General features: G+C 37.9%; 2 protein-coding genes across 2 annotated transcripts; one reads left to right on the plus strand and one right to left on the minus strand.

Moving 5' to 3' along the window:
- The first annotated feature begins 4971 nt into the window (after positions 1-4971).
- On the plus strand, positions 4972-11488 carry LOC122779737 (adhesion G-protein coupled receptor G2-like). The gene is made up of 15 exons (XM_044042326.1): positions 4972-5035; positions 5736-5904; positions 5979-6144; positions 6224-6370; positions 6461-6586; positions 7252-7297; positions 7396-7499; positions 7873-7994; positions 8111-8379; positions 8472-8586; positions 9328-9406; positions 9542-9743; positions 10490-10591; positions 10719-10867; positions 11382-11488. Exons 1-14 carry the CDS (start codon positions 4972-4974, stop codon positions 10835-10837), a joined length of 1830 nt encoding a protein of 609 aa, XP_043898261.1. The 3' UTR covers positions 10838-10867; positions 11382-11488.
- A 1045-nt stretch (positions 11489-12533) lies between these two features.
- On the minus strand, positions 12534-23318 carry adad2 (adenosine deaminase domain containing 2). The gene is made up of 11 exons (XM_044041435.1): positions 23249-23318; positions 21832-21997; positions 20936-21074; positions 20385-20517; positions 20017-20145; positions 18773-18923; positions 18251-18421; positions 16563-16777; positions 15317-15551; positions 13206-13338; positions 12534-13066 (listed from the first exon to the last, which is right to left on the minus strand). Exons 2-11 carry the CDS (start codon positions 21981-21983, stop codon positions 12956-12958), a joined length of 1569 nt encoding a protein of 522 aa, XP_043897370.1. The 5' UTR covers positions 21984-21997; positions 23249-23318; the 3' UTR covers positions 12534-12955.
- Positions 23319-26109: the final 2791 nt, after the last annotated feature.

Genomic DNA, 26109 nt, shown 5'->3' on the forward strand with positions numbered 1-26109 from the left:
GGTGTGTTGTGTCGGTCAGCAAGAGGTTAGGTTTGGTTCTGTTCCAATGAACAACCGCCAGGTCAGGAACTGAACCTGCCACCTCACTGTTGAGACACAACCTTACGGTTTGGAACAATGCCACCACACCACCAAGGCCGCCTTCGTCTAGGATTGCTGTCTGCTTTTAATCTTGAGTTTGAATGTTGACCTTTAAAAGCTCCTGCTCCTCACAAGAACTGAACCTACGATCTGTAGACTACACAGCAGTGTCCTTGTCTACTGAACTATCTGCTCTTCACGGTTCTTCTCGTTCTCGTAGAGCTTTTGACTGTGTACTTTGAACACTGAACTCAAACAGTTGAGTTCATCATAAGACTTGAACTCACCACCTCAGACATACAAGTCTGATTCTCACAGCACGAGCTATTCTTACTGACCTGCAGAACAATACGTTGCTGGTATTTTTAAATTCTTGAGATTGGATGTAGAGCTTTAAAAGCTGCTGTTCCTCACTGGAAATGAACCTTTGATCACAAGACTTCACATAAGAAATTCAGCCACCTATTCAGTTGACAGTAAGAGTTGAACTCACAACCTCAGAGACACAAGTCATGTTCCAATGAGGTGAGCCACTTGTACTGATGATGAAGTGCTGATGATGAAGTGCTGATGATGAAGTGCATCTCTTGGTGTTTCTTAAGTTTCTCATCCATAATTATTTTACATTTTGTAGTTGTTTGAACCTGCAAGATGGCGAGGTAGGTTCTACAACAGCGGGGTTGTCCCAGTCGACATACAGCAGTCGACAGGTTTGGTCCACAACCACAGGACTGCTCAGGAGGTTTTGACTGGTAGTATTGAAAATATACACGTTCTATACTATGACTTCTTTTGACTGATTTCGGAAGACATACTATACGATGACTTTTTTGACTGATTTTGGAAGACATACTATACTATGACTTTTTTGACTGATTTTGGTCGACACTCTATACTAAGATCTTTCAAGACTTTTGACTGATTTTGGGTATATGACTTTTTGACTGATTTTGGCTCTAATTTATACTAAGACTTTTTGATGGATTTTGCATACTATGACTTTTGACCGATTTTGACTACTATACTATGACTTTTTTGATTTTGGACGACATACTATAATATGACTTTTGACCGATTTTGAAAACATACAATTATTTTGACCAATTTGCCTATAGTATGACTTTTTGACCTTTTATGACTATGACTTTTTAGACCCATACACTTTTGACTGGATTTTGGACGACTATGACTATGACTTTTTGACGGATTTTGGATCTACATACTACTATAATATGACTTTTTTGGACTGATTTTGGAATTTACATACTATACTATGACTTTTTGACGGATTTTGACCACATACTATACTAGACTTTTTGACGGATTTTGGACGACACACTATACTATGACTTTTTTTTGACCCCATTTTGACTATTACATGACTTTTTGACCGATTTGGACAACATACTATACCATTACTTTTTGAACGATTTTGACGATTTATTATAGTATCACTTTTGACCGATTTTGACCACAACTATACTATGACTTTTCACGGATTTTGACACATACTATACTATGACATTTTTGACCTATTTTACTATACTATAGTATGAATTTTTTTACTTTTTGACGACATACTATAGTATGATTTTTGACCTTTTGGACATTTTATAGTATCACTTGACCGATTTGACTATACTATGACTTTTTGATTTTGACTTTGGACTTAACTATAGTATCATGATACGTGACTTTTGACCAATTTTTTGGACTACTATGACTTTTTACAATGACTTTTGGAGACATATATACCGTGAATTTTTAACGACATACTATGTATGACTTTTTTGACCGATTTTACTACAAAATGCATTATACTATGACTTTGACCATTTTTTGGATTTACTACATACTTACTCGATTTTGGACATACTTTACTTTTTACTTTTTTGATCTACATACTATCTATACATTTGACCGATTTTGACATACTATATTTTGACCAATTTTTGACCTGACTTTTTTGGATCGATTTTGGGAGGATACTATACTATGATTTTTTCTTGGATTTTGGATCTACTATACTATAGTATCACTTTTGACCCCATTTTGACTTACACTATACTATGACTTTTGACTTGGATACTATACTATGACTTTTTGACCCATTTTGGACATACTATACTATACTGATTTTGACTATGATTTTGACGGATTTTGACCTACATACTATACTGCGATTTTTTGGACCGACGACCATTTTGGACAACATACTATACAATTACTTTTTGAACGATTTTGACTATACTATACATGACTTTTTGACTCATTTTGACCGATATACTATACTATGACTTTTTCACGATTTTGACACATACTATACTATGACATTTTTGACCGATTTTGGACTATTTTTATAGTATGAATTTTTACATTTTGGACGACATACTATAGTATGACTTTTTGACGGATTTTGGACGATATACTACACTATGACTTTTTTTAGACGACATACTATACTATGACTTTTGACCGATTTTGACAACATACTATACAATTACTTTTTGACGATTTTGGCTAATGACTATACTATGACTTTTTGACGATTTTGGACTCATACTATACTATACTATACTTTTTCGACATTACTATACTATGACATTTTGACCGATTTTTGACCTACATACTATAGTATGAATTTTTTACTTTTTGGATCTACATACTATAGTATGACTTTTTGACTGATTTTGAAGACATACTACACAATTACTTTTTGACCGATTTTGGACAACATACTATACTATGACTTTTTGACCTGATTTTGGAAGATATACTATAGTATGACTTTGATAGATTTTGAAGACATACTATAGTATGACTTTTTGACTTATTTTGGAAGACATACTAAACTATGACTTTTTGACTGATTTTTATATTATACTATGACTTTTTGTTTGATTTTGACTCATACTATATATAGTATGACTTTTTTGACCGATTTTGGACGAAATACTATACTACATGACTTTTGATTTTGGGACCTACATACTATAGTATGATTTTGATCTTTTTGGACAACATACTTTAGTATGACTTTTGACTGATTTTGGAAGACATACTATAGTATGACTTTTTTGACCGATTTTGGAAGACATACTAAACTATGACTTTTTTGACTGATTTTGGAAGACATATTATACTATGACTGATTTGGATCAATACTATATATAGTATGAGACTGAGAAATATTATACTATGACTTTTGACTGATTTTGAAGAAGACACACTTTAATATGACTTTTGACTGATTTTGGACTTACATACTATACTATGGCTTTTTTGACAGATTTTGGACGACATACTATACTATTACTTTTTTGACAGATTTTTGACATCATACTGTACTATGACTATTTTAAGTGATTTTGGATGACATACTATACAATGACTTTTTTGAGTGATTTTGGACAACATACTATACTATGATTTTCTGATTGATTTTTGACAACATACTATTATAATAATAATAAAAGTGTTTTTATTAAATGTTCATATTCAAACATCCCATTCAAAACAAAACAGTAAGAATCAAAGCATATCACAAATACAGGTCTAAACTACAAACAAAACAGTAACAAGACAGATCATACTAATACAGAAATCAGACATTCCCACCACCTATGTGGTCCAGACACTGACGCATACTATACTAGTACATTTTTGATATTTTATATTCATACATTTTTTGATAACATACTTTACTAAGAAATATTCGACAGTTTATATTTATACATATTTGACATTTTGGATATTTTATATTTTGACAATTTATATTTGGACAGTTGTTTACATACTATACTTTTACATTTTGCAGACATTTTTTACAGTTTATATTTATACAGTTGTCTACATACCATAATAGGACATTTTCTGACTAATACTAACAGTGAATTGTGACAGTTGCATTGACACACACACGCGACTAGACATTGATCGTTACACGTGTAGCAGTGACGTCACATTAGCTGCAGCAGCAGGTGTATTCTGAACACCTGTGATCGGATCACTCAGGTCGGATGTTAACAGCATGTGTGAATAGAGCGTCCAAAGAAAATATAAGAAATGTGTGGATCATTAAAGCGGCAGTTACCACATGTTTATCCGCTCTGTTCTCCGTCTTCTCTCTGTTTCTGTCACCGGAATCTCCGCCTGCCTTAGAAACAGAAAGTGGAACATTCCAAATAAATCGACACAGAGGGGAGGAGTGGAATGTACCAAGGTACAGAAACGCTACCATGGAAGTAAAATCATAGCTATTTTCTTTATTGTTGTGTTTGATTCCTTTTTTGGATTATGTTCTGTTACAGAATACTTACTTTTCTTTAATTAACTGTTTTAAGTCACTCACATGCAGTATATATTTTTAATAACAATACACATTTTTTTCCCTTTCATTTCCTCAAATGGGCAAATCGCCAATTTGGATGGAAAATTCAAAATGGCTGACAATAAACGTTTTTGTTTATCTTGGGCTGTGACCCAGACCTTCTGCTTTGTCCTAATGGGTTTAACCTTAGGGGGGCGCTCCTGGAGCCATTTTGCACCACTTTTACCTGACACCTTATTTTATAAAATTCCAATTTTTAGCAGTGTTTAGTGCATCACAAAAAAAAATCCAGGAATTCCAAAATAAATATTACACATGCAAATCTCATATTGGGTTTAATAAAAGAGGTTGCAGTTCATATGTCAGGTTTCATCACTCAAGAACATCACAACCTTTGCCAAGACCAGGTGGTGATAATGGTGGCCTCAGATGATTGACATTCTATAAGCAACTAAGTAGCTTTGTGAAAAGGGTAATGATGACTCCTGAAAGTGTATACAATCAGAAAAGCACTAAGCATCCTTCCATCTTGTTTTTATGACACTAACAGTACCAAAGGGATGGACTCATACCTGAAAGCGGTGGAAACCATCTCTGATATGAAACCGGTCAATGTCACCACTGGTCAGTTGCACACACAGTTTACAGTGTTTACAAATTATACTGTGATTTCTGCATGATGTGCTTTGATATCTATTGCTATATATGCTATAAACAGAGGTGGAAAGTAATTCATTACATTTACTCAAGTTACTGTAATTGTTGAGGACAGGTGAATGATGAGGACATGTGAATGATGAGGACAGGTGAGTGATGAGGACAGGTGAATGATAAGGACAGGTGAGTGATGAGGACAAGTGAGTGATGAGGACAGGTGAATGATGAGGACAAGTAGGGGATGAGGACAGGTGAATGACAAGGACAGGTGAATGAATGATGAGGACAGGTAGGTGATGATGACAGATGAATGATGAGGACAGGTGAATTGGCATTCCCTGGGTGAGTAAGAAAGTTAAAGCATTTGTGACCTTTGACCCATTTTGACTGACACATTGTGTTTACAAATTTTATTTTGTCAGCACTTATATGTAAAGGTTTGCCTTTACATAAGCAATTCATGAGATTTGAGTCCCCTCGTCCTTTTTGCACGAGACAAGAAAGAACCTTGTTAAAAAAGTAACTAAGTAACTTTGCTACTTTTTTACTTTAAATTGAGTACAATTTTAGACCAGTACTTTGACTTGTACTTGAGTAAAATCTTATCAAAATAGTGGTACGTTTACTTGAGTAGAATATTTCAGTACTCGTTCCATCTCTGCTGCAGACAATGCACCGGACGTGGTGAAGACAATTGAGTGTTTACTACACAACGAGTCCACCATCGGCTACCAGGCTCTGGTCACAGTTCTCAACAAGCTGGGGGATGTCATTGACGTCAGTGTGGTCACTCCGGACCTGGAGTCTGACGACAACACGATGCCATTAACTAACAGGTAAAACCTGCTCAGCTTTTCCTGTTTGACATCTATTTACTAATCCCTCCTCTGTCCTGTCAATTGCACAACAGTATTCTAAATATCATGGAGACTGTTGGAGACAGGGTGGTCGGATACAATGGTTCCTGCTCTGCGGTTGCACCGGCCATTGCCATCTCACTGGTGGACATTGTTCCGTCACAATTTGACAATTTGACATTTGGGGTGTCGTTTCATAGCGGAGACACAATGCCCGAGGTTTGGAGAATGAACATTGACTGACAAAAATAGTGAGTCTGTATTTAAAAGAGAGTTAAGAAAGGTTTTCTTCTTGTAGATCTTTATCAGCAGGAAACCCTTTAACAACACGGTGGTCTCCATATCCCTGCCGTCCATCATCCGTCACAGTTTCCCACAAGTCGGCCCAAACCAGAGTCCACCAAGAATCCAGTTTCAGTTCTATGGAATCCCGACGCTCTTCCAGGTACGGTGTGAATCGTTTTCTAAAGTATTCTGGTCCCTTTTGGGCTTATTTTTTGCAACAGTAAAGAACTAAATCTCTTAAAACTTACAGAGCAACCAAAAGGATCAGATCCTCAACACCTTTGTAGTGTCGGCCAGTGTGACCAATGCCATCTCACCAATAAAGGACCTTGACGAGGAGATCCAAATCATGTTCCATCATCTCACACCCAATACAGTAAAATCAGTGTCTATAATACTACTGGAGGAAAGTGCTTCTTTGGTATCATGACTGTTTGCCTTAAGGCAAGAAGGAAGTCATGACCAGAAATGGGGGCTCGTTCCCAGAAAGCAGAAGACGTGTGTGAATTAGAGCTGAAACAATTAATTGATTATTAATCGATTGCTAAATTAATCGACAACTATTTTGATAATCGATTCATCGGTTTGAAGCTTTTTTTCATGATTAAAACTTCCGATTGTTTAAGCTTCTTAAATGTGACTATTTTCTTCATTTCTTTGCTCTGGATAACAAATAAATCATTAATAGTTAATTATTTTGATTTGCGGACAAAACAAGACATTTGAGAGGTTTCCAGGTTTGACGAACACTGATCAACATTGTTTAAGGTTTTATGATATTTCATGGACCAACCGATTATTCGATTCATCGCGAAAATAATCGACAGATTAATCGATTATGAAAATAATCGTTAGTTGCAGCTCTAGGGTGAATGTGTCTGTGTGGTGTTTTGAGAAGCTGGTGCTTGTTTAGTGAAGAACGGTATGAAGTTTAGTGTCATCGATGGTAATATTCTACGCAGCCACTGAGGGACATAAATCTGTGGCAGACGCCAACGCTCCTGTAATACTAGTAATGCTTCATTTTAATCTCTGTTAAAGCTCCACAAGGACATACAGTGCGTGTTCTGGAACTTCAATAAAAGCAGTGGGTTTAAATCACCTTTTTCTCGCACTAGATTTATAAACCGCTCGATAGACTGAGCGGCGTGGGCTTAAGATTTTGTGTGTGTGTTGTCGTTCCAGACGGACGAGGAGGCTGGGACAACCACGGCTGCAGAAAAAACTACAGCAACTCCAACTACACCACGTGCCTGTGTGATCATCTCACGCACTTTGGAGTTCTCCTGGTAGGAACCACTGTGTGTTTTTATTATTCCAAACCTCTCGTCAGAGCAGTGATACTGGTAGTTCACCAGCAGATGGCACTCTGAACACAGTAAATAAAGTTCTCTGTGATGTCTCTGAAATGCCTTGAGGCCATTTTTCTTTAAATGTAGCTCCACTGGAACTGATTAGAGTTTTCAAAGATCACTGTGACAGGTTTTTGCCTTTAAATATTCATACTTTTTTTTGTGAGAAAATACATCTTTTATGGGCCAATTGTGTTACTAATATGCAACCTGGTGCTAGAAATACAAAGGGAATATGTATAATTACATCCAGATATAAATACAGAATATTCATAACAAATCAATCGTGTGTGTGTGTGTGTGTGTGTAGGACGTCTCCAGGAATCCGGTGGATCCATATAATGAGCAGATCCTCACCATTATCACCTACATTGGCTGTGGAGTCTCATCACTGTTCCTGGGAATCACTCTCATCACCTACACAGTTTTTAAGTAAGACTCCGCCTACCAGTCTACTCATTGGCGGCCTCTACCTCTGCACAGGTTATAGTTGAAAACACTGCATTTTAGCTGATAAACACCTTTTCTTATTTGCCATGTTATGCCAGGAAGCTCCATCAAGACTACCCCTCTCAGATCCTCATCAACCTCTGCCTGGCCTTGCTTGGCTTAAACCTGGTCTTCCTGGCAAACTCCTGGTTGTCCTCTTGGGAGGTGTATGGCCTTTGTGTCGCTACAGCGTTCACACTGCACTACTTCCTCCTCGCCGCATTCACCTGGATGGGAATAGAGGCCATTAACATGTACTTTGCTCTTGTCAAAGTCTTCAACATCTACGTGCCTTTGTATATCCTAAAGGTCTGTGCGGTGGGATGGGGTGAGTCGTGTGTTGGGGGGTTTGCTTTAGCTTGAAAGAGTGAGATAACTGTGGTGATTCTTATTTCTGAGGTCGTGACACTCTTCCTCCAGGGCTTCCTCTGTTGATCTGCATCACGGTGATCAGCGTGAACATGGACGCTTATGGCAGTCACCTCTACGCAGACGCTCAGCCCGGCTTAAACTTGATAGACAACTCTAGTGACTTGTGAGTTTCAGCTTTATCTCATGTTCACGTGCAAGAAGCTAGAATGACACATTTATGGTGAAATGACAAACTGAATTATGGAAAAAAACTAATTTTTAGGTCACAGGCCACATATAATACAAGGAAATTTGATCTCAAGTGAACCGGACCAGTAAAATAATCGCATAATAACCATAATCGGACAAATATCCTATATATCACGTGCTCCAGCATGCACAGACTGAACAAATGTAAATAAAAATCAGCAAAACCATTTCAGCTGAGTCATGTTTGGGCTGTTTATTTTCTTCTTTCGGGGAGAACAATATTTGTGACACAGACGGAGAAGGATGCCTGTGGATACTCGAGTCGGACAGAAAAAAAAGCAGTATCGGGACAACTCCAAATGTTTCCCTTGTTTGATATTTAATGAAGTATCTTTTTTTGCAAACCATATTACGAACAACTGGGCATTTCTTGAGAAAAATAATTAATTTAAAAAAAAAAATTCTGTGGGCCAGATTGGGCACTCTGGTGGTCCAGTTCTGGCCCACACAGCGTATGTTTGACACCCCGGTATTAAAGTTTGACTTGCAGGTTTCATAAAGTCAGCATGTTTGTTCTGCATCATGTGTGTAACATTCATCTGTTCTCATTAATATCTGAAAGAAAATAACTTGTCGTCAGATGTCGTTGTAAATAATGAAGTGTTTCATATTTACGTATTGCCTCACTTTCTTAATTCAACCCTCGTTTCTGCAGCTGCTGGCTCCAGGACAACGTGGCGTATTACACGTCAGTGGTTGCCTACGCTCTGCTGGTTTTGCTCTTCAACATTGTGGTAAAAACACCTGAATTCAAACAATTTAAACACGGGCTTATGTATTTCTACAAATCTCTAAAGGACCGTATTATTTTGCAATAAAATCCCTGATTGTTTCTCTATAATGTAGCTGTCATTTGAATTGTCTTGCAGATATTTGTGACGGTCCTTGTTGAGCTTCGTCGCGTGCGAGTCAACAGTCCGCCCGGAACCCACAGTAAACTGATGCAGGACCTGAAAGGAGTTGCCAGTCTGACCTTGTTGCTTGGACTAACATGGATTGTTGGCTTCTTTACCTGGGACCCAGCCAGAGTATTTGTACTGTACATATTCTCTGGACTCAACAGCCTGCAAGGTTATTTTATTTTGTACAGACTATTGAAAACAGGGCAATGATGATAGTGATGATGATGATAATAATAATAATAATACTAGAGAAACAGCTTCATATTTGTATTTGTATTATGTAAGGCTGATTTAAGCTCACCTTCATCTTCAACTCCATTATCTGTATATTTTGAAATTACCTTTTTAACTGTAATTGTAGTGCAGGTCATCTTTGTGCAGGTCTCCATCTGCGGGGAAACACATACTATTATTTCGTCATCAATTTCTAAGACTGTGGCAATCAACTTCCCTGACAAGTCATGATATAAAGTCTTAACTTCACGACAATCCATTCACTTCTAATCCGTGTTATGGTGCAGCCCCTTTATTTAAATCATTTGTTTCCAGGGCCCTGTTTCCATCTTGCATGGGCTCCATTGTGAGTGTTTATTTGTAGGTTGGCAAACCCACATAATGCAGTTTTTCCTTATTCTCCAACTTCACATTCCCCCTTTTCAAAAGGAGGAAATCAAACAGAGGTCAAATGATGCAATTATTTCACAACAGCTTTTTTTTCTTCACCTTGGCCGAGCTCTGTTATATTACTTTTATGTATTATCTGAGAGTGACGCAACAAAGGCCCTCCAATGCATGCCTCTTGAGGTGAAAAAGCCTCCTTCAAGGACAAATCGGCATTATCTGCGGAGGGAAGAATGGAGGCACCGACCAAAAAACCCAGCATGGCTCATGACCTCTCTTCTCTATTTATTCCAGGACTTTTCATCTTCCTTTTTCACTGTGTGATGAAGGAAAAAGTCAGGCAACAGTGGAGGATTCACCTTTGCTTCAGTCGCTTTCGACTCAAGGAAAGCTCTGGTACGAAACCCGCACAATATGATGCAACTAATGTAACTTTATCAATTAGATTTAAGATTTCAAGTGCAATATCTGTATGTATTCTTTTCTGATTGTTTGTTTGCTGTTGTTTGGTGTCGCCGTCCAGAGTGGAGCACCTCTGCCACAGGTGGTACTGTGGCTAATCCCAGATTAAATCCTCCAAGAGAGTCAGTACCATCAGGCCACACGGTGAAGTCGAGCTCCACAGAAAGCACGTTGGCCTGATCCGACTCCAGCCAGCGAGACTAAATCTAGGTGAGGAGAGCAGCGTGCCATCCTTCCATCACTCATAACCACCTTTGTGTCTGAAGAACAGATTATGACAAAGATGATTCAAGATTAAAGTTCACTAAAATATAAAAGGCAGTGATGGTTTCAGTTCTAATCTGTAGAGTTCTCCCATTCTTCTTTTGTCATTGTGCGCTTATTTAATTCCTTGATCCTCATCTATTGTAGAACAACGAGGACGGCAGTCTATAAGGTATAATTATATGGTTGAGGTTCAGCCTCCTCCTTGTGAAATAATCACAGATTAAGTCAGACATCACAGTGCCTCAGCTGCCAGAGTGAATGTCACTGCATACATTAATGGGACTGCACCACAATTGAATAATTACATGATTGCTTATAGGTTTTTTTTTAATCTACCATTTACTTCCTTCCCAATCTGAAAATTACATTTACAAAAAAAAAAAAGATGTGTGAGATTGAATGAAATATCAGTTTCTCACACCTCTAAACTGCTCACAGATATTCAATTACCTTGCAGGCCTTTTTGTGAAGTCCCTGGTTTCTCCCTCTTGCCCAGAACAGCCTCGCAGGTACTGGAGCTCTGCCTTCACAGAGGGAGAAGTCTCCCAACGACATAAGCGGAAGAATCAGAGAACAAAGATAAAACGAACACACGCGTTTACACGTTGACGCACAAATGACATTAAACTGCCACAGAAAACCTGAAAACTGCACAGATACAGTACATGTGATCCACGCAGTGTCGAGATTGAATTCGGCTTCCATTGCATTTCGCCTTCATTAGATAATTCTACAACACGGCTCTGTTTTTTTTTTTTTGTTTTAGCTAAATATTGTAAAAGAGCCTATAATTACAAAGACATGAGTGGTTGAATCAATTCCAAGGAGGAGTTGGTTGCCAAGCAACTGGTGAGTGGAGCCATGGTGACAATGAACTCTCACAGTCTGTATATAAAATAAAATGAAAAAAAATACACAATTTCAAATTCAAGATGATGCAAGTCTCCCTGTACTTCTTCCTCATCGCCTTCCCTTTGTCTACTTCAGACGAATTAAAACCATTAAAATTAGATTAATTGTGACCAAAACATCTTCACGAGACCGTGTGATAAACATTAATGGTCATTCAGGGCTCCATCTTTTCTGGATTCCACACTAAAAGTTCGAAAACTAGACTTGCATCACTGGCCTCATTGTGGAAATATTGTTTCATTATACAACCACAATTGCACAATGAAATTATGAGGTCAGATGGAGGGAGGGAGGGTTGATGTGAGCTGCTGTGACTAAACACGCTGCCACACAACAGACCAACCTGACCGACTGTGTGTGACATTCATACATGAAGTGGGAGGAAACCGGGGAGCTCGGAGTAAAACCCACGCAAACACGGTGGAGAACATGCAAACTCCCAGAAGTTCTCATTTTAAAATGCTGACACTAAGAGACGTAATAATTAGAGGTTACTTTAGTTTGGTCAATTATATTAAAAGGTTTTTCTAATATGTGGGAAGAAGCCGACGCTGGGCATACACATGGGAGAACTCACTGTACCTCCACTGTTGAAGTTGATCTATAGCACTGTGCAGATTAAACTAATATACTGACATAACATACGGCTGATAAATGAGGGGCATTTGCTTTTTTTTTTTTAATTAAAAAAAGCTCTCCCGATATTTCAGCGTCTTAAATTAAATATTATCGAGTTTCTTTGCTCCAGGTAACAAACTGAATCAAACAAAGCAAGACGTTAAAGAAGCAAACAACAAAGCAATTCATCGAGAAAATAATCGTCAAGATTAATCGTTATTTGCTCCTTTGGCAAAACAACAGGGTGATAAAACTGCTTTTTTTTTTTTTTTTTTTATAATTTAAGCAACGTGATTCCGCCCACAACTCAAACTGACGACTCAACTGTGTTGCATAACTGTAAGTGTTTATTTTTCTCCACTTACACAAACTGAAAACAACACCAATGTAATAATAAATACTAAAATCGGGAATATTGTTAAAACGGGAAATCAGTAAACAGAACATTAACCAAAAATCTCAACAGGAACTTGAACCCATCTTATCCCATACAAAAAGTGTTTAAGCACTAAAGCAATCCACAAGTTTCTTTGAATTCCAAGGCCCAGCGTGGATGTTCTGAAAATGTTGCTTGACCAGGTCTTTGGCAGCCTGGTAGGAAACGGCTTCCACCTATAAAAGCAACAAATCACGACCAAACATCATGTATAATGTCTGTCAAAAAACTGCACTGGAACCTACTTTATACACTCTCAAAATGTGTACAACTAAACTACACATTAATAACAATGCTCAATACAAATACACAAACCTTGACTCGGTGGTAGGTCGAGAGTTCCAGTAAATAGCTATGTCCACCCAACTGTGCAGTTTGGAGGAAATAACTGTAGAGGGCTCTCTTGCAAAGTCTGCTTGTGAAGCCAGGCCCACTCACAGAGGGAGAGCTGCAAAACAATCACAACAGATAAATACTGATTGGTATTTGCATGCCAAGTCAATTTCTTTAGGGATTATGGAATTAGATTTGTTTCAGTATTTTCAGACAACACTTTTCACAAAATGAACCACAAAATCAAATTACACACAAATCACGCAAATAAAATATTGATTTCAGCTTTCAAAAATATTGCATTTTATTTGTTTGAAAATACATTTTTTGTTTGCAATGATCGGAATTTGGTTTGCTCCCCGATTTGTTCTTTGCACGTGCTTTTTTGCTTGCGATTCTGAACATGGGCGGGGCTTAGGGAGCTGCCTGCTGATTGGCTGTGTGGCTGAGTGACAGCTCAATGGACCAGATTTTAAAGTAGTCATTCCTATCTGACGTTTGTCAGATTATAAACTTTATTTTGTCAGATATCGATTGGGAAAAACTTGAGTTTCTAGCTTCCAAGCCCCGCCCATGATCAGAATCACAAATAAAAAAACCACGGTGCAAAGAACAAATCAGGGAGCGCAAACACAAAAGAGTCGGAGCAAACTAAATTCAGATCATTACAAACAAAAAGGCCATTTTCCAACAAATGAAATACAATATTTGTGTATGATTAAATCAATATTTTGTTTGAAATTTGTGTGTATTTAGATATGGTGGTTCATTTTTATTTGGGCACAGTTTGCTGTGGTGCAGTCTGCGGAGCAACTCATTTAGCGACTTGTCTCCTACGAGTACATGACATTAATACATTTAAAATAATAAAAAAAAGCCCAGACAACCAACAGCCAGATCCAAAGCTGATTATAATTTCATAACAGGCTATTTGTTGAAATCAGTCGTTTTATCCGTGCCCCAGAGAGGCATAACAGGGAGACAAAACTTCACAGAATGCATCATGTTCATGAGCCCTCACAGTGACACGGTTAAATCACTACATCCTCCCGGTGCACAGTCCAAGCGTAGTACAGAGTTTGAATTATGTATAACAGACAGACAATGTTAATTTATTTTTTTGTAATCTGTTGAACTTGTTTCTGAACATGTGACCTTGTAAGTGGAATTTTTTTTTCCTCACTTGATGTGAGGGTCTAAGGACAGAGGGCGTCACTTGTTGTGCAGACTGATTTTGGGCTATGTAAATAAAACTGACTTTACTTGAAACGAAACGACTCGAGCAGGGTGACTGATAAATTATTCTGAGGTCTGTTTACATACCACTCCACTGTCAGCACACCACGAACTCCTGATTTATTTTTTTTTTTTCTAGTGTCACATTTTCCCAAAACCTATATAAACATAATTCAAGAAACATGGGTGCAAGGCTAAGCTTTAGCAAACTATTAATCACTTTAGAGCTAAAATAAGCTGGGACTAATTTTCCTGCTGCTTCTACATCCCTTAATTAAAGTCACCAAATAACCACAATGTGGCACGAGCAGCATCTTGTTTCATTTTAACTTTGCCTTTTTCCCAAATGGGTGCCATCCTTTCACTTCCTCTTCACCCACCCTATTTCTATTTTTACTTCATTGTTTGGAACACGGTGCAGACCTCAAACGGACACTTTAACCCACAGTGACGCCTAAAAAGAACAGTTCAAGCTGCAGGACAGTTGGCTGAAATATGCAAAAAAAAAACACTGTGGGAGTGCCAAAGCTGGATCTCAAATCTATTTTTAGCTGTAATCTCTGCTCAAGGACAACACAGCCTCCAGTGAGAGGCGCGTCTGTGTTGCACTCTAGTTACTTGACTTCAGCAGACTTCAGAGCGAAGAGATGACAGGAGCCCCAGAGCTCACAGAGGCTATAACGCAAAAAAAAAAAATCCCGCAACAAGCTTGGCCTGCAGCTCTACCCAATCCCTGGAAATGGCTAAAGGAGTGTGAATGAGGTGATCCCCACAGTCAGATTCTGCAGGAGGAGTACGAGTGTCTCACTCGTCCCACAGTTGTCAGTGTGCAGAAAACAGACTCATAGGTATCTTACCTGTCAACAAGGAAACCTGTGCTACTGTCCAGAACTTCAATATCCTTGTCACCCAGACACCAGTTGATGCTGAGGTCATCGTTCTGCAAGGAGGATGCGACAGGACCCACGTAGTCGCCACAGTGGAAGATGATGTCTTGTTTCTTGTAGGACGGCAGCAGCATGTCCTCCCATCCATTGCCCAGTCGCTTGTTGGTGAGATCAGACACTTCCTCATTAGAGAGCTTCTTGTCCCCTAAATCAACACAATGATCCGAGTATGTTTGCTTACATTAACATGTACAAAATCTGAATTACACCTAAAGCAAAACATCAACAGAAAAAACAACTTTATTTGACATGGAGCATATCGAAGACGACACGTTTGCACAAGTGCACGTTGCATTACCGTAATTATGCAACGGTTTGTGTTTTCGGAAAAATTCCACCCGTTTCTGAAAACTGAGAAGTTGCAAGTGAAAGTCAATATGTGGTTATTACGGTAATTTCACTTGTGCCGCGGCAGGAAGCTGGCAAATCAGTGTCTTTGTCACCAGAGAGGAGAGAGTTGGTAAAATGCCTGTACATTATTTCCATTTTTTGGCCTGTTTTTGGACATTGAGAAGGACTCAAATAAATGCTATTTTAAATTTTAAATGTTTTATACTATTCAAATTTAGAATTTAACATTTAACATGCAAAATCTGGTGTAGAACTACGGTATTGTTTCTAAATAAACCTTTTTTGTTTTTCTTCATTTTAAATTATTAATACACTATTTCAACATGCAAATAAATTGTAAATCACTGCCAGATACCAAAAGCTATTTTGAATAAATGGACATTTTCTGGCCCTTTTAAGATTAAAATAAGCAATAAAAAGTCCAAACAGACATTTTGAGGCTTAAGTGTTAAATGGGTAATTAACTAAATTGGGGGAAATGGACGAGTTTACTTTTTGTTGAGAGAGTCATTCAAAAAGATTAAATGCTATGTAAGGATACCGGATACACACACATTTAGTTTAGCTTAGCATAACAACTAGGAATGAACAAACAGCAAGTCTGGCTCTGTCAAAAGGTGGGAAAATCTACCCAATATAACTTCTAAAGCGATTACCATTAATGAGACAGTTATCTGCCAGACCTTTACTTGGCTGCGAGCAGGAAGCTGTTAGTGAGCAGATGTGAAGTCGTATAACTCTTGGCAAGAGAGCAAATAAGAGTGAGCTCCAAAAAATTCTGAGCAATTGTTTTGAGGCTCCATACCTAGCACCATGCTGGTGATGTAGAGTGGCTGGATGAAGTGGCTCAGTAACGCACCCTGAACACCGGTGACGATCCAGCGACACAGCTTGTCACTTCCAGAGACGCAGCAGACTTTGGCACCAAAGTGGCTCGGGTCGAGGTAAGCTACGGGGACAAGCAGGCCCTTGGTGTGATAGTGGAGCTTCATTGCCGTCCAAGTGTTGTTTGCAGTGCACCTAAAGCAGGACATTACAAAAGAAACCGCCATCAAACTGTTGAGTTACAAAATATAATAATGGGTGTTCTGTAAAAATTGGAAAATGAAAAATATAAATTCACTCACAATGAATTTCCAGTTATTGTCATTATAAGAAAATGTCCTTAAGGTTAATATAATATATAATGTCCCTTTTACGGATAATATTAATTATACTGCCCTTATAGCATTTGTGATTAATCAATTATTAATCCATTGCAATATCACTGTCAACTAATTTAACAGTTTTTTTCATAATTAAAACGCACTCCAGGTTTTCAGCTCAGTTTCTTTGCTCCATACAAACTATTTCAGTAATTTTGGTTTGTAGGCAAAACAACTGATTTTGAGGTTTGGGAAACACTTTTTTTTTATTATTATGACATTTTATGGACTAAACAATCTAACAATTAATCAAAAAAACAATTGACAGATAAATCGTTAGTTGCAGCCCCTACTTTAATTTCTATTATCCAAGGGCATTCGACAACAACACTGAAAAAGCGATTTTTAAAGGCGACATAGACCGGAAGCTCCAATTAATGCTGCGTTTGTGTGTGTATCTGCGTCATTACCTTGTTTATGAAACCCTAAAGTTTCCGAAAAACAGTTCAGTCACTGCTGAGACAATAGGGTTTTATTGTTTTCCTGGGCTCTGCGAAGCGGATTGGCACTTCCGTGTGTTGATGTTGTCATCAGTATACCTCACCACTCTTCTCACCACAGGACAGTGGGAAAGCTCTCGTTGGCTCGCCAATCACAACACAGCCCATGTTCTGGGGGTGTGATTTTGGTCTGAAACAGCATGGCTGACGAGAGCGTCAGTAAGGAGATATTTTGATTGGCTTGTTTGCAGCGACTAGGAGGTTTTTAATCATGAAAACAAGTTAATATATGTAAGTAGACCTCCATAACTAACATATATGTGCGATACAAGCATTTGATGTCACCTTTAAACAAAGCACACAAGGGAAATTATGAAGTTTATAATTCTGAATCTCTAAAGTGAGGCACTGTATTAATTCAACTATTAATTCATTTAACTACTAAAATTATATTGAAATGATGTATTTGATGATGCATTTCGACCTCAAGCCTGGGTCAGGGTGTCCAGACTAGGGTTACAGGCTGAACTTTGTCAGGAGTTTTTCCTCTGATTTGATTTTGACATGTTTGTTTTATCCAAATTGTACCTGTTATTAAACTGACGTGAGTCCAAGAAGTGCTCCTACCAAAAGAGTTTTCATATGTATTTATCATAGTTGATGCTACACACATGCAACATCATAGACATGGTGTTGTATGGGACTTTATACTTTGTGTATTTACATAATATATAAAGCAAACCATTACCAACTGTGACCAAAAAATATCTCAACTTCTTGCAAAGTTTAACAGAAATTGCACACATCATCTTGGTTTTATGGCAAACTACTGTAATTGGGCGCTGTACTTGAAATAGAAGTTCTTAGCGGCTCCTTCAGGACACTGATTGGTGTAGAGGTGCAGGCTGATGTCGAGCTTGAGCTGAAGCTGATGGCTGTCTGTGCTGCTCTCAAAGATGCACTTCTCCTTGGCCTTTGGATTGACATCAAAGAACAGCATCACCTGTTTGTACAGGAACCTGAGTAGAAAGCAAAAAATCTCAGCGAGAGCAACAGCCACACAGCAAAATCAGCCTACTCTTACAAGTAACAAAAAAAGGGTATGTTTTCCCAACAGAAATTCATCTTTAATACTGAGAAAAACAGAACATTTACTCATTTATTTATCACTAGGTATAATAAAAAACAATAATTTAAAAAAAACATACACATTGAACATTTGCAGGCCAGACTATTTAGACATTTTCTTTGCTGAGCATCAGCGCCTGTAGAGCAAACTAATTAAAGTAAACCTACAGCATAAATACACATGGACTGTGTAAATATTCTTGAGTTTTCAATTACATGCTCATTCATCCAGGAGTTTGTACCTCAGCAGAGCCCGCCTCGCGATGATGATGGCGTGGCAGTCGTGGACCATCGTCCCATTGAAGCAAAGCCACCTGCTGCAGCTTGAGCGTCCGGCTCCCAGTGCCACCACCTTGTAGTGATTGCACGCACGACTCGCCGTATCCAACACTTCTGTGGAGGAAATTAAACTAGTTTTCATTCAAATGTATCATCTTTCAAGTGCTAGAGACAAGACTTGGACAAGACACATGAGGGGGCATTGAACTGGGGTGAGAGAGGTGAGTGACAGTAACAAGAAATAATACATTTTAAAAGAAATAGTTAGAATGTCAAAGGACTATAATAACACACTGTGCTAATCAGTCTCAATTCAAACCAAAATGGGGACAAAGGACTCACAGGGTCTCCATCAATCATGCAGGTTTTCATGAATAAAAGAAAAAATAACTGCAGCTCAAGATTGAAAAAAATATTCTTGGATATTTTTTCATACTTAGAAACATTCATGTACTAAACTAGGATTGAAAATGAGCATGTCCAAATATTTGATAAGCTGTAATAATGACCTGTCATTAGTCAATCACAGGTCTTGTGTATGAATTTCTAGAAACTTCAAGTAGAAGATTCTTTGTTCTTCTTTGCAGACATAGTTAGACATGGGGAAAATGGTTCTCAGATGCATCACATTTCTCTCCAGCACTGCAGAAAAGAACTCTGTAATTAGAACTTAAAAAACAAACAAACCCAACCGTCTATATCTGTTTGCCTCATGCTCACTCACTCACGCCAATGTTGAATAGCAGTCTCAGAATTAAATACAATACACAATACTCATTCAAACATTTATAAAACGACACAGAACTAGCAGAGCAGTAAATATTAATATTATGATTATTTCTCCACCAAAATCAGCTGGTGGACTTACAGAGAGACACCTGATCTCTGCAGCAGGTCTCTCTCTCTCTCTCTCTCTCTCTCTCTCTCTCTCTCTCTCTCTCTCTCTCTCTCTCTCTCTCTCTCTCTCTCTCTCTGCTCTGAGATGAATAATGTTTAATATAAAGAATCATTTTCCATCAAAATGAGCTGAGAAGACACAGCTGATCAGCATTTCTCTACAGTGTTTCAGCAGAACAACGTGGCTCTTCTGTCATATGTATCCCAGCCAATCATGTTGTTGTTCTCAATATGCAGTATTTCTATAGATGCATGCAACTTGTTTTCAGTAAATAAAACTATTTTATAAAAAGGTATAAAGGGAGCTTACCTGTTACTAAGACGAATGCTGCCATGTGGCTCTTGCAGCCTTGGAATTCAGGAAACATCTTCAGAAGGCTGTCAAACTTCTCACTACTTATCGCTGCCATGTGTTTCTTGTGCCACTCACTTCGCCACTCTGCAAGAAAGACAGACAAACATGTCTGCTAGCAATGCAGAATTTATTCTGCCTCTGAGTAAGCAGAATAGAGAAGAACTTTGACAAAGACAATCCTGAAATGGGACTAGTCCGGATGCCAGTGTTTGACTAAGGCTGGGAGGGACAGCATAGTAGCATACAAGAAAAAATAAATAAAGCAATTGTCATTGATCAAGCTATGGTATATCTTAATCCCCAAGTGCAAGGTACTACTGCACCTTCAGGCCTTGCACTCTTGTCTTGATTGTTGACGGCCTCGTCCAGGAGGAGCTCTTCTTCCAAGATGATGCTTTCAGGGCAGGACATACCGGGGATTGAGAGGCCGTCTGCTCCCTCAATTGACTCTTCGTCCTTAAACACCAAACAAAACAAAACAAAACAACAACAAAAAGGGTTACAGGTGACTGCAGTTCCCCTCCACTTCCCCTTCCCCCTCAACTTGTCTGGATAATGATATCAAATACTGCTTCACTTGCCATTTAATTATCACAGATGTTGAGATTTCACTTTCATGTAGCATTTGTTGGATGACTAAATATCATTCATTGATTTATTTCATAGCTTTTCAGCTCGTCTATGAAGGACCGTTTCCATGTAAAGCATTGAAATATACACATGATAATGTACACATGACACTTTCGACAGTCTTCTGACAGTTACATTACATTTGATGTGAAATTCATTTTGTGATGAAACAACACCCTAAAGTGGTTGTGCAACAGCATCTAAATTCTGTGAAATTCTGACATAGTTCTTTGCAATTATTTACCTCATCTCCCGACAGGATGTCAGGTTCATCCTCATTGATATCCAGGTTGAAAACTCTCTGCCTTCTGGTTCCGTCAAGTTCCTCCAAAGGTGAAGCCTCTTTTCTTTTGACATCGTCTCTGGAGGCATGTATATCTTTCCTGGATAAACAGTGACCACTGGAAAATGAATGGCTACGAAAAGACTGGATTTACGTAAATGAAAATCTGCAAATAGCAAAGATGACAATTGAATGTCAATTGTCCAAATGACAAATGACCCAACACCAATTTAAATCAAACAATTCTGAACACATTTGTTGTAAAACAAAAATTTAGATGATGGGAAGTCTGGATATTGGGATGAGAAGCGAGTATTGGGTTTTACGGTGAGACTCAAGAGCAAGGCATCCTTTGGAAGCTCAACAGTGGCTAATTAATCATCAAGTACACGAAGCATGTCACAACCAAATGAGCCAGAGGGTTGTCCACTGTCCTGAAACCACTGGTGCACTCATTAATGAGTTTCAGTAACTGACAGTGTGTGGACATACTGCCCAGCAGGTTCCTCGTCTGCCCACTCTGAAACCTCAGTAACAAGCTTCTATGACACAATAAAAGACAAGTTGCTGTTGTTAAAAAGAACCAGTTATGGCCTGCTTATATTGACCTGAGCTTTATGATACACTCCTAATGTTTCTCTAAAGTGAAGCAGATGATATTTAAGTCTGTGCCAAATTATTATAAAAGGGAAGTGACAGTCCATTTGAAATGTTTGGTGAAAAAATAACAATGTCAACACTATAATATGCTCAACTCTTTACTACGTACCAGGAACACATAACGATGGCTGTACAATTAGGGACAATCTAGAGGTGTTTCTGTAAGTGCCATTCAACGCAGAAACCTTTTACATCACCTCTGGCCAGAAGCACCGTTGTAAAATGGTTCATCATCCGTCATGTAGAATTGAGGACGGCAAAGGTTCAAGCCTGATTCAAAGCCGGGCACAAGTTGAAACCGGTTAGCGCCTCTTCTCGGACTGTGTTCAAGTATGTCCTGATCCTCCATCGCTTTCAAGCAAACTGCAGAAAAAAAAAAATAATATTAACAATGCAATGCTACCATTAATAATAAAATGTCTCCATTTACAAAAGTCCAATATCTCTTTTAAATTAAGATTTACTTCAATTCCAGGGACATAATTCCCAATAGACTATGATTATAATTTAAAGGTGACACTAAATATCTTCAAGACAAAATGAAAGCTGTTTACGAATTGTGAAAATGCTGTAAAAGAAAACATATTCAGTACTTTTATACTTGCGTACACATAATAAAATAACATAGGTTCTTACTACTTTATTTGTAAACAGAATGAGCCATCAAATCTGTGATACAAGTCGGAAATGTATATTTTATGAATTTTGTTATAAAACTTACATTGTAATGAGAATGTTATTCACTCTGCAGGTTCCACAGCAATGGTGTCATCGTTTATACATATAATGCAAATTGACTATGTTAGTAATAAATTTGGTAGTAGACTAAAAGCCGAAATCTCAACAAACGGCTAAATAACACAAGTACTTTGTCCCACTGAGGTATTACATGACAAGTTGACATGTTGTGTTATTGATAACTGTTATAATGGCTCTGTTCATTTCATGTTAGTCAGGACAGTGTGACAGTGAGTTGACAGACTGAGGAAGCTAAATGGAACACAGCCATGAGCCATTATTAATTATTTAATTACTTAAGCCTGTGTCGAAATCTGCAAGAGACTACCATACAGTTTCAACAACACTATTCCTGATTGCTTATGTTCTGCCATTGTCTATATAATTGTAATAATGATACGATGTATATGTACTTTGAACGTGTCCGTTTTGTTTTTTTTTTTTTTGACAAATATCAGCAGTAATATTAAACATTAATTGTAGAGAACTGGGCCTAGCTGTTTCCTGCTAGCCCTTAATTATTCATTTTAAGCTACTGTAGGCTAATCAATTAACTGTAGTACTGCCTAAATATCATTCCGTGTCAAACATTATGCATATGTTACACTTAGCGGTTAACAATAAATTATTATGCGCTTTAATTTTTACCAAGAAACAAGCAAAGTTAAAAAAAAGCGAGTTTTCCTAATATTCCACTGTTTAGCAGGTGATTATTTTAGCTACCATGTTAGCTTGCTTTCTGCTTACACGTTAAAGCGTTTTTTGGGTTTTTTTCTGCAAGAACAACGGGACTGGACATGATGTGGTTACTTCTTTAACGCCGACTTTCAGGAGAAACGATTGTTGTATAACTGACACGTATTTTAAGAATTTTACCTGTAGGTGAACTGTTTGTTTTAGCTGTCCACACGACACGCGCGGTCAAGTTGTCGCGTCGTTCACCTTTGGTAAACATAATGAAGCGAGGTCGACAACATCCGGTTTTCAGAATAAAACCGGATAGTGCAAACATTAGGAATTATAATGAAAAAGTTTGTAATCACACACACAGATACTTGTTACTATTGTCTCTTCACTGAAAATCCATCAAATTATCAGTATCAATTTAAAAAAAAAGAATTATAGCAGTTGGAAAAACAAAATTCTGAAAATTAAGATATGGATTTGTTTAATTTAGGAGAACTGACTGTAAATGTTATGAGTAATTGTTACTGTATGGATTTAGAGAAAGATCATCAATCATCTGTAATTTCTAAGCCTCTGTAGCTAGTCATGTGAGTTATATATATTCCTCAATGTCATGTCACCCACTGACAAACCAATGGCAATTTGTATTAATACTTTTATGCCATTATGCATACTATTATTTTATTATTAGAATGAAAATCAAAGCACTGTCAGTTCCCATTAAGTAGCTACAGATAAGACTAGGTTGTTACCACCATTAGTATGGTCTAAGACAGGGGTCTCAAACTCAAATGACCTGTGGGCCACTGACTGTCTCGTCTGGTCAGTCGGTGCCCAGTCAAGTTAAAAAAAAAGCCCAACTTTTTTGGGAAAAGCAAACTGGTGGACGTTATGAGCTCAAAATTACATATCAATATGCTGTATTAATTCCTTTTTTTATATGTACTCTTGCCTCCTGTGGGATTTTCTGTCTTTTATCCATTATTCTGTACAGCACTTTGGTCCACTGTGTTTGTTTTGTGCTTTACAAATAAAGTTGGACTGGATTGGATAATTTCAAAATATAAGTGCTTGTTTTAATATGCAACAATAAAAAAAACATATTTATGATAAAAATGAATCTATTAATTTCAAAATAAAAACATATAGAAATGACTCATTACAACATGGTATTGTTTGGAGGGCCACATGAAGTCGATTGGAGGGCCACATGAAGTCGATTGGAGGGCCACATGTGGCCCCTGGGCCGCCAGTTTGAGACCCCTGGTCTAAGATATCATTATACGTTAAAATTAATAGATACATCCTTTTGACCATATAATACATCCAGCCATTTTGATGCGTTGTCATAGGACGGATGTAAAGGGGTAAATATAATAACGATAGAATCAGATCCCTGTGGACACTGTGGCGTCTTTCTTGACGTCACCATTTTTGTTGGAATTGAGATTGAATCTGGGAAATGAGAGGGGGAATGAAAAGAGCAGATCTGCCAGTCATATTTTATGTATCCGAGCAGTAAATAAGCAAATAGTTACAGAGTGGTTTATGAAGAATTCTATGAATTTAGAATTGTTTTTGCTTTGTGCACACACACACACACACACACACACACACAGAAAGAGCAGAGATCCCCTGATCATTGCAAAACTAACACTGAACTCCATTTCGCTTCGTTCACCTTCAAAAGAAAAAGGCCTCAGATCTGTTTCTCCTGAACCTAATTAAGCCGGCAGTCTCATGAGCGCCTGTGTGTGCACAAAGTGTCTGTGTCTCACATGTGAGAAAATGTTGTCTTGTGAAATATGAAGTCACTCACACCCTCAACAGAGGCTGCTGCGGCGCGATGGAAACTATCCCAAGTGTCGTCTTCGTTTTAAATATCACCTCTTCCCTCCCCCGGGCTCCCTCCTCTTTGTCTTTTCCTCCCCATAAAGCATCTGTGTTTCTCTCTCTCTCTCTCGCTTTCCTCCCGTTTGTTTGCTTTCACAACCACATACTCGCTTAAAGATGTCTCTGTTTATTTTGATTTCTTTTTTTTTATTTAAGGACAATAATGAAACAGTGATGGCATCAGAACACACCGACCCACAACTCAATCCAGTATGTTTTTGTCCCTCTCCTCAGGGAAACAGTTTGGTAAATACATTGTGACAGCCTTTGTTTTGGAATGTGGACAAGAAAAACTGTGAAGTATTGAGCTTGTTGTTTTTTAAACATATGTCACTGTGTGCATGTGCGTGTGTGAGAGTGTGACAGTGTTGGTGGGCTTGATGTGTGAAAAGAAAACATCTATGCACTGTCATGGATGACACTGGTGAATCAATTTATGTTAATTATTGCTGGGAATAGAGAACATTTCCCCTCACAATTCATCATCCCAGTCTTTTTTTTGGTATCCATCAGTAATGTGTGTTGCCTATTGTGCACATTGTGTGTGTGCCTGATGCTACTACACAACAATTAATATTGATCATTTAGCAACACGTGCTTTAGATGAGTCAAGAACTCTTTCCTCAGATAGGAGTTATAATAATGGACACGTAAAGTATCACCTATCTCTTGCCACTTTGCACATGAAGTTTCTTTTGCACGTCTACTTGAGTTTGCACAGTTTGCACAACATGCACACAGCAATACTCACAATTGTCATGTTTCGTAATTCACTGTTTTATACTATAACAGATGTCTCTTTCTATTGCATTTCCAGTTATACCTTATTCCTATACTTTATAGGAATAAAGTCATTCAATTCAATTCAATTCAATACCGCCCTTATTGTTTAACTATTGATCCGTTTTCACAATTTATCTAAGATAAGATAAGATAAGATAAGATGCTGGCATTGTCACAACAGCAAAGACAGCAAAGATAAAGATTATAAATAATAAACATGCATTTCCAAGCACGTACACTACAATAAGGCTACAGAAAAGTTAAAAAAAAGAATGTACATTATAGACAGTTTCCTGAATATATACAGTATGTCTATGTGCTTGATATTTCCAGTAAAAACTGAGAGATTGAACATGGGATATTATATATGTATA

The sequence above is a fragment of the Solea senegalensis genome, linkage group LG13, assembly GCF_019176455.1.
Source record: "Solea senegalensis isolate Sse05_10M linkage group LG13, IFAPA_SoseM_1, whole genome shotgun sequence".
NCBI classification, from domain to species: domain Eukaryota; kingdom Metazoa; phylum Chordata; class Actinopteri; order Pleuronectiformes; family Soleidae; genus Solea; species Solea senegalensis.